At 41.3% G+C, this 9872-nt stretch overlaps 1 protein-coding gene across 2 annotated transcripts in view; it reads left to right on the top strand.

Moving 5' to 3' along the window:
• The first annotated feature begins 455 nt into the window (after positions 1–455).
• CAPN7 (calpain 7) overlaps positions 456–9872 on the top strand; it is a 40278-nt gene continuing 30861 nt past the window's right edge. The window contains exons 1-4 of one of the 2 annotated variants that reach the window (XM_036030633.1): positions 456–861; positions 3212–3320; positions 6977–7134; positions 8039–8106. In XM_036030633.1, coding sequence (XP_035886526.1) covers positions 760–861; positions 3212–3320; positions 6977–7134; positions 8039–8106 — 437 coding nt within the window. In that variant the 5' untranslated portion in view covers positions 456–759. The remainder of the gene's footprint in view (positions 862–3211; positions 3321–6976; positions 7135–8038; positions 8107–9872) is intronic. The other variant, XM_028518470.2, reaches the window with a different exon arrangement.

The raw sequence follows: 9872 nt of genomic DNA, 5'->3' as shown, positions 1-9872 counted from the left end.
AAGTGAAGATATTGCAGACAATTCAGTCAATACTTAGGGTATACACTGAGGGGTGCTGTGTATTTGGTCATGATTGAGTTTGTGGAAAATAAACGTTATTAAGGGTACGCTAAGAGTCCAGAATGTCCTTTTTTACTTTCCTGATTTTTAAAATCTCAGTCCAGATGTGTTGGGAAGTGCTTCTTGTTGGCTCTTTGAATCTTCCCTCTAGTAGATAAAATAAGGGTTTGTAAGAAGAGTGCATCCCTCTGCCACCTTATCACCAGCAAAAGCCTCCGTGGACTCCGCCACCACCAAACGGAGAGCACAGCGTAGGTGACCGAGACTCCCACGTAGTCCTGCTTTCGCCCACCCAATCCCCGGCCGCTGTGACGGTCACATGCGCACAAACCCGAACTGGCCCGGCATTGCGCACCTCCTCCAAAATCCCGCGAGGAGTCCGGGCTCCACTGCCCCAGTCCCAGAGAACCGCCCAAAGGTGAGACTGCGCTTGCGCAGTGAGGCTGGTGGGCGGGGCAGACGTGGAGACCCCGAAGTGGGTCCGCCCCACTGGCTGGTGTCGGAGTCACGCTGTGGTGGCCCGGCGTAGCGGCGGCCCTTGCTGGGAAGGCTCACTCTTCTTCCTCGGCTACCGAAAGTAAACTTCGAGTGTCCTTCCAAGGCGATCAAAAGTCCTTGCCTCGGCTTGCTGGTGCGCAGCGGGTGGGTGAGTACCTGTGTGTTAGGGCTTCGCTCGCTCGGTGCGGGGGCCACAGCACCATGGACTCGTCGGCGCTGGAGCGGGACGCCGTGCAGTTCGCCCGATTGGCGGTGCAGCGGGACCACGAAGGTCGCTATTCCGAGGCGGTGTTTTACTACAAGGTAAGCCGGAAGTGTGAATTCCGTCCAAGGGAGGGGTCCAGCTTCCGAGGCGTCCAGGCCCACTGGACTTTGCTTTTATCCTTCTCCCTGCTTTCCTTTTCAGGGGAGAGGCGACCCAGGTATAGAGGCCAGTCTAGGCACCCCCACGCCCACCCGGGCTTCTGCCGCTAGTGGGAGGGTCTGGTGGTAGCTCTGGAATGACCACTTATGTGGTTGCTGTCTTTATTGGCAATGCCCAGCGCTGAACTGCTTATGGCGGCAGTAGTTAGGTATGGGTAGTTAGTAGCTAGCTAATGGTTTTGGGTGACAGAATTAGCTAGCTACTGGGAAGTGGTCTCTATTCCTCACTAAAATAATGCATGTTCGTTGAAGAAAATAAAAAGTAAATTTTAAAACGGAGAAAACTTCTAGCATTTGATGTATATCTTTGTGCTTGTGTTTTTACGGATGTGTGTGCACACCATTTTTTAGAACAAACTTGGATCGTACTGTTTATACTATTTATAACCTGTTCTTTTCACTTGAACTTTTTCAAATCATTAAATTTACTTCTGCAGTATCTTAATAATAGATGCATAGCATTCCATTATGTGAATGTACTGAAATTTACATACAAACTGTTGGGCATTTAGGTTCATTCTGGCTTTTTAGCATCCCAAGTAATGGTTCGATTAATATCCGTGTGACTAATGCTTTACACCTATCTTTGATATTTCTTTTGTATAAATTACTCAGGGCAGAATTATCAAATCAAAGTTTGAGCTTCCATTATCCACCCTCTGCTCTCCAATCCTGAGGATGTGCAAACACACCCCTCCAGCTGTAACCGTGCCCTCTTCCTCCTTGTGGAGGTAGCTGTATCTTTATCATATCGTCACTTTTCTTTTAGAAAGAATGTCAGCCTTTAATAATATAAGTGGTAGTGATTTTTTTCAAGAAGATGTGCTGTCAGTAATGTGTGGTTTGCTTTTATCAGATTAATATTTTATTGCCTTCACTTTATAATCCATATTTAGAGACATGTATAGTTTGTTTCAGAACCATTTCTTTTGGACTTGTTTTGGAGAATTTCATGAAGGTGGTATTTCTTTAAAAGTACAGTTCTGTGTCTTTTAGTTTTATGAAGTAACTAGTAAATATTCATAGGTTAAAATAGCCATATAAAGTAGCTTTTCTAAAGCAAAAAAATACTGTGCAGTGCCTTTTTATCCTTGAGAAAATCAGAAGTGCTTTGCTTCTAAGAACTATTTATATAATCTTTATGAAATATTTCATATTTACTGTCTTAATACTGTTCTATTAGGCATTCCTTAGTTACTAGTCACTTTCAAATAGAAACGAGTAAAACAAAATCGATACCAGCAATTTAAAAAATTGGCTTCATTTCTTTTAAGCAAAATAGTTTGAATATTAATATTAACATGCAAGATAATTGAAGGGGTAAAATATACATTTATACACATATATATTACATTAGTTTATTGAAGTTAAGTGTAGCTATAATGTACTTAGATAATGATGGTGTGTAAGATACAATGTTTAATGTTTACATGTAAAGTTATACTATTTTTCCTCCCCTGAAATATCTGATTTACAGAATGTGAGGAAATCACAGCTCCTCTACCCACATACCCTTTAGACTGAATTTCCATTTGAATCAAAACTATACTCTTGTTATTGATTTTGTTAGGTACAGTGAAACAACTCCTGCTCCAAGAACTTGATTAAAAAAGTGATGTTCTTTGGATCCAGACAGTTAGCCATGAGGCTTCATGAAGTGTACCTGCTTAGGTTACTGCAGAGAAGGTGTTGCTATTTGGAGAAACCACACGCTGGTCCTTCACAGTGGTAGTAGCATCGATGGGTAACCTTCCCGAAATGGTGATGAGAAGGGAGGCTCTTTCTCACTAGCCACAGCGTAACTAGCTGTGCAAGTTATAGAATGAGTAACTGGAAGATGAATCCAGGCTTTCTAAATTAAAATAAGTTGATTTCATATAACTGAAATCTACTTTTAAATGTGTCACCCTTTGACAATATTTTAAGCCTGATCTATTGCATAAAGAAAATGGAAAATAAAAAACAAAGCACAGCTGCTCTAAGAAAATGTTTATGATCAGTCTCCCCTGTTTGAGTTTGTAAATTTTCAACAGTATGAGAAAGTTTGGAGCATTGAGAACTAAGGAAAAAAATACTGGAGAATTACATGACTCATTTACTTTATGAAAAAGTCACTAATATCCTAAGGACATTCTTGTTTTGTCATTCATAGAAACCAATAGTTATAAAGTGGTAAAGAAAATTTAAATTACAACTTATCTATTAAATTCCTTTGAATTCTTATTTTTAGGAGGCTGCACAAGCATTAATTTATGCTGAGATGGCAGGATCAAGCCTAGAACGCATTCAAGAAAAAATAAATGAGTATCTGGAAAGAGTTCAGGCCCTACATTCAGCAGGTTAGTAAAAGATGACTAAACTTGTCACCATATTTTTTCTTATCTTCCAGCACATCTGACTTGCCCCCTATGTTTCTCTTTCCTTTTTGTGTTTGGCTCTTGATCCTCAGTCTCTTGCTGCTCATTCCTCTTTTGGGAATCACAACTTTAAAAGTCATAATGTGTGAATAAGTGATGGATCTGTGAAGAAGCATCTCAGAGATAATACAGTCCAGTCTCCTAATTTTCCAGAAGTATTGAGGTGGTGAATTATTTACATTCTGACTGTGTCGTTGCCAGAGCCAGGATTAGGACCCTGTTAAAATCTGCCACATTCCTTCTCCCGATATTGAAATTAAATGACTGCTCCTCCTCAGGGTTTAAAGACTTCAGCAGGAGGTTCACAGTCTCTTCTATTATCTATCAGTATCATCAACCCCAAGACCTTAGCTACACTCTTTTTTTAAACCATACCTTGGAAAAGTGACATGTAAGCAGAGACCTGGCACAGCTTGTGTTTTTGTTCATAAACAGCATGGCAGACGCTGTGAAACAAGTACACATCATAGGCCAAAGACCACAGTTTTATTGGAGGTGAGGGGTTGCTATCAAAATCTGTTCACATGGGTAGGAAAGAAAATAAGCATCTGTTGACATTTTGTTTCAGAAATTCATTCGTCTTTTTAACCCTTTTTTACTGTAGCCATATAATAAAGCCACAAGCAACTTAGAGCAGTGGTATTCAACCTTTTTCCTCTCATGGCACACGTTAGCTAATTACTAAAAGTCTGTGGCACACCAGAAAATAAATTTTTTGCCAATCTGACAAAAAAATAGGTGTACTTTTGATTCATTCACACCAGAGGACTATTTTTGTGTTGGCTATTGTTATTTTTTTTATTTGACAGTCTAAGGGAAAAGAGGTCAGTGCCCTTAACTCAGGAGGTATTTCCTGTTATGAAAATTCTTGCAGCACACCAGTTGAAAGGCGCTGGCTTAGAGGAACCTTTACTTACTCGGCATTCCCTGATAGACTTGGTGCCGCATTCTAAAACCATGCATTCTGAATAGATAGGAACAGTAGTTATAAGCACAGAGTTAGGATAAAGTAGTTTTGATAATTGGATTTCTTGTTACAACAGTCCCCTTAAAGACGGGTGGTTTACTTTAAGACAGGTCCCAGAAATTGTATCTATTAAAATATGGACCGCCTGTGCATCAGGGCCCCACTTGATAAAAAGGTACATTGGCATGAATCAAAGGAACTTTATTTTCCCAACCAAGTAAATGAAGTTCTTAAGTTTATAAATGTGATCATGAGGCACAGAATGAGACAGCCCTTATCTCTTGAAAGAATAAAGACTTGCCAGGGAAACAAGTAAAGTTCAAAAGGGTTTTTAAAACATAACGTACCTTAATTCTTTTGCCAGTTTTTTGACCCATTTTATTCAACAAAGGAAATATAATCTATAGAGAATAAATGGCTTCCTTAAGTATTTTAAACAGAAGAGTTATTTATCAAATAAAAATCTTATTCAGAAACCCAATTTTTAAAACACATAAAATCTGCTGGTAGTGAAGAGACTTTTGAGAGATGAGTTGCTTTTTGGGTGGGAAATTCACCAGTGTAGAATAAAGAGCTCCAGACTTGGAATTAAAAGATCTAAGTTGAGGCAGCTTGAACCTGGTTCTTGGCCTCTCAGCTTCCTTCCTGAACAACGTGAGCTTCAGCACTCACCCCAGCTTGACCAACTACCAGACCCTGGGCTGTGTGCAATCACCCAGCCGCCAGGTCCAGCCAGCCAGCAGCATGGCCATCATCTGTTCAGACAGTGGGGGATTGGGGTGCTGGTGGTCCAGAGGCCTGGCTGCAGGGATGTCCAGGAGTCTGGCTGGCACAGGGGGTGTCCAGGGCAAGGAGGAGTCTATGCAGTGCCTGAATGACTGCCTGGCCTCCTACCTGAAGAGGGCGAAGAGCCTGGAGGCTGATAATCAGAGACTAGAGAGCAAAATCCAGGAAGACCTGGAGAAAGGTACCTCAGTTCAGACATGGGGCATTCCTTCAAGACCATCAAGGACTTTGCAAGCTCTGTGGACAGAGCCCGCATTGTCCTGCAGATTGATAATGACTGTCTTGCTGCTGGTGACGTCAGAGTCAAGTATGAAACAGAGCTGGCCATGCACCAGTCTGTGGAGAGTGGCGTCAGTGAGCTCCAAAAGGTCATTGATGACAATGATAATACTCAGCTGTAGCTGGAGACAAGGATCAAGGCTCTCAAGGAGGAACTGCTCTTCTTGAAGAAGAACTACAAGGAGGGGAGGTAGTAAATGGTCTACAAAACCATATCTCCAACTCTGGGTTGACTATGGAGTTGGTTGCCCCCAAATCTCAGGCAAGATCATGGCAGGTAGGCATCTAGGCCCAGTATGACGAGCTGGCTCGGAAGAACGGAGAGGAGCTAGACAGGTACTGGTCCCAACAAATTAAACAGAGCACCACAGTGGTCTCCTCTCAGACCACTGAGATAGGCACCTCTGAGATGACGGTCATGGAGCTGAGGCATACAGTCCAGGCCTTGGAGATCGATCTGGATTCGATGAGAAATCAGAAGGCCCATTTGGAGAGCAGCCTGAGGAAGGAGGAGACTCACTGTACCAGGCAGATGGAACAGCCCAACAGGATTCTGCTACACCTGCAGTCAGAGCTGGCTCAGACCTGGGCCGAGGGGCTGTGCCAGATCCAAGAGTATACAAGGCCCTGCTGAACATCAGGGTCAAGCTAGAGGCTGAGATTGCTACTCACTGAAAGAAGGGGAGGACTTAGATCTTTGTGATGTCCTGAACAATAGCAAGGCCATGCAGTCTTCCCAAAGACCACCACGTACAGGATTTTGGACAGCAAAGTGGTGTCTGATGTCAGTGACACCAAAGTTCTGAGGTGTGAAGGCAGCAAAAGTGGGGCACCCCTTGGCAGGCAGGAGGCCAATAAAAAGTTCAGGCATCATTAGACCTTAATAAATAATTAAATAATCTAAGTTCAGTCTCTGCCCTTCACTTGAGGTATGAAACCTACGTCTAGATCAGCCATTCTCAGGCAGGAGGAGTTTTGCCCCTCAGGAGGCACTTGGCAATGTCTAGAGAGATTTGGGGGTTTTACAGTAGGAGGAGGTGGGGAATATGCGTCTGTCATCCAGTTTGGTAGAGGCCAGGGATGTTGTGAAAAATCCTGCAATGTGCAGGACAGTCCACAGCAAAATGTCACCCAGTGGAAAAGGTCAGTGGTGCCAAGGCAGAGAAACCCTAAGCTAGATATTTTACATTTTTGGTTTTGGTATCTTCATTTTATAAATGAGATTAATACATACTTCAGAGAGGTATTACTGAGAGTTAAAGTTTTAGAATTCATCATGTACCTTTAAGAGACAAACAGAATGTAAAGCTTTTTTTAAAAAAATAACATGTATATTGATCCTATACCAATAAATTCACATACTATGAAATTCACTTTTTTATAGTGTGTAGTTCAGTAGTTTTAGCACAACTCTACCTTACAAAACTTTTTTTAAATGAAGGATTATAGAGTTTTGGTAAAGAATATCTTAAATGTACTAAACTGGTATGTTGTCTCCTGGTAGATATATAGGTAATGTTTCTTCCATGGCCTTTTTCTATCCTAGTTCAGTCAAAGAATGCTGGTCCTTTGAAATCGAAACATCAGTTAGACTTGGAGCGTGCCCACTTCCTTGTCACACAAGCTTTCGATGAAGACGAGAAGGGGAACGTCGAAGATGCTATAGAATTGTATACAGAAGCTGTAGATCTCTGTCTAAAAACCGTATGTATAGCTACAAGTTAAGTTGGATGGAACTGTGCTAAGAAATTTCCCTCTTTACTACTGAATTTTACTTAATTTCTTGAAGAAAAAATTGCTGTCATTATAAATGTAAGTTGTTCATTAAAAGATTATGAAGAGCAGAAAATTAATAATGAGTTCTAACATCTTGCTAAAATTTTAGCATTAGGATTGCATTTGTGAGGCAGTTGTTTTCTAAATTACTTGTAGTCTTTTTTAACCTTGTTACATATAGCTAAAATTAACATATTAACAGGAAGAATCGACCATCATGAATATAGAATAAACTTCCCCTCCCTCTTTTTTTTTTTTTTCAATTTCATACACTAAAAACTAAGGTAATGGTTTGGGAGAGCTTTATGAACTTGCAATGTTAAAATCTGTGCTGAGTGATTTGTACTGCTCTCTGAGGAGCCCTGGGTGGGACTGTTAGCTTTAAGGGGCATCTAGCACATAAGAGCAGGGTATTCGACAGGAGGGTGCGCTAAAGTGGTAGGGTGTGGTCACAATATTGTTTAAAGCTCTGGCTTTTTGTCCAGGGTGTTTTACTCAGGAGAACCATCTAGCCTGACTTCTCTGGGTGCCTGAGACAGGATGTAAGTGCTGGTCTTCTGAGGCCACTGCACTCAGCCTTCCGTGGCACCGTGGTCATACAGCCGTGTTCCACTCAAGCACCCGTCCACATTAAGTGGCCTCAGCTTACCTCAATGACAAGTTCTCGACACTGTTTTAAGTGATACCTTTAAGGACGAAATGCCTTGGTTTATTCTCTTATAATTTCAAGAAGTGTAATGTGCATGGTTAATTTTTTTTTTGCTTAGAAATATGGGTTAAGGGAATTAAAAAATAATTACACTTCAGAATGTCTGTCTCTCTTTCTCTTAAGTCCTCTGAAACTGCTGATAAAACTCTGCAAAATAAACTGAAACAGTTGGCTCGGCAGGCACTAGATAGGTGAGTTCTGGTCGCTCGAGGTTTGGTCACTCGAGTTCTTACCCACGGATGGCAGTGTGTTGTGTCACTTAGATGTGACAGATTTGTCTACATGTGTTAGGGCTTGTAACACACCTCCGTCTCTTCCCGGAGATCTAGAGCAAGTCTCCCTTCTTTCTCTGAGTGAATATATTTCTCTCTAGTTCCCTGCTTTACATTCAGAAAATAACATCAAGAAACGTTTTCTTCAGCCTTTTCTGCGTGTGGAACAAAATGATTGTGATATTTGTAAATGGAAGACTTCCCTTCTGTTTTGTAATACAAGAATTCCAAAGAGGAGAACTTCCAGAGAGCCTTCCAGAGCTCATACTGAAAATGAGAAATTGAGAATGACCCAGTTTACAGCCATACACATACCCCAAGTGTATGCAGCTCCTTCTACTCTTTGCTCTGATGTCACCTCTTAATAAAGCCTGCCCTAAAAATATAAAGTTGAACCTCCTTCAGTACTTTTATTCTGCTTACTCAATTCTAATATTCTTTTCCATAACTCTTACCACTTTTTAAGACATACGAAATTTACCATTTATCGTGTTTGTTATCAATGTGTGTGTCCCTTCCAACCCTCATCACCTCAACGCAAGCTCTGTGAGTACAGAAAATTTTGTATGTTTTGTTCATTGTTATAACCAAGCACATAGCAGAGTGCTGGACATACAGTATGTGCTCAGTAGGCATTTGTTACAAGAGTGAATGGATTTGCATGATAGAATTAGACCTTGTGACAAAGGGAAAGGGTAGAAATTGCTCTTTAGCTATAGTGCATAAAATTACCTCCTTTTGAGGCTCTGCCTAGGTAGCACTCCCAGCCCTTCTTTTGTTATTGATGCAAAACAGTCATCTTTTCATTAACTATCATCTAACCTTAGTTCATTTCTACCAGTTCTTGAAGATACGGCCACATGACCTGTCCTTATCTTCTCCAGTTTGACCCATGTCATCAGTCAGAGCCATAGATGACTTTTATTACCCTTACAGATAACCCGTCTAGTATTCTCTGAGTGCTTCCTGTGTGTGTGGCGGGGGCGGGGGGGGGGGCCAGTCATGGGTGCCTTTGAGGGTCTGTTCAGAATTATGGATCCATTCTCTAAGAACAGTGTACATAAAATTTTTTTGGCATATAATTTCGGAATATTCACAGGACTCCTGAGGCTCATCTATGAACCTCAAGTTAAGAGCTTTTATTTTTTAACTTGTTAGTTCTTTAACACAACAAAGTCAAAATTTCCTTGAATATCGTGTGAGGCCTGTAGTCCAGCCACTGCCCCTGGTCTCATCTCTTGCTGCCTCTCATTTGAACTATTCACAGAGATTGCATCCATTCTTTTGAAGTTATTTTAACTCACTATGCTGTTTCATCCTTCTCCACATTTGCATATGCTATTCTCTCTACTTACAATGCTTCCTCACTCCCCATGTGGACCTCTCTGCAGCTCAAACATCGATTCAGAAAGAACATTCCCTGATTTCCCCTCTCAGTTCATTAATATCTTCTGCTGTGCATTCACTTGCCTATAATCCTTTCTCTTAGCATCTGTCACTTTTGATATAGTTTCTTTCTTTCCCCACAAAACTATGAGCACCTTAAGAGTAGGGGTTATATTTGATACATTTTTAAAAAAAATTATTTGTTTAATTAATTTTAGGCAGAGGGGAAGGGAGGGAGAAAGAAGAGAGAAACATCAGTATGTGGTTGCCTCTTGCATGCCCCTCACTGGGGACCCGCC

The sequence above is a fragment of the Phyllostomus discolor genome, chromosome 7 (assembly GCF_004126475.2).
Source record: "Phyllostomus discolor isolate MPI-MPIP mPhyDis1 chromosome 7, mPhyDis1.pri.v3, whole genome shotgun sequence".
NCBI lineage: Eukaryota > Metazoa > Chordata > Mammalia > Chiroptera > Phyllostomidae > Phyllostomus > Phyllostomus discolor.
Note: the sequence above shows the minus strand (reverse complement) of the source record. Positions and strands in the feature narration are given on the sequence as shown.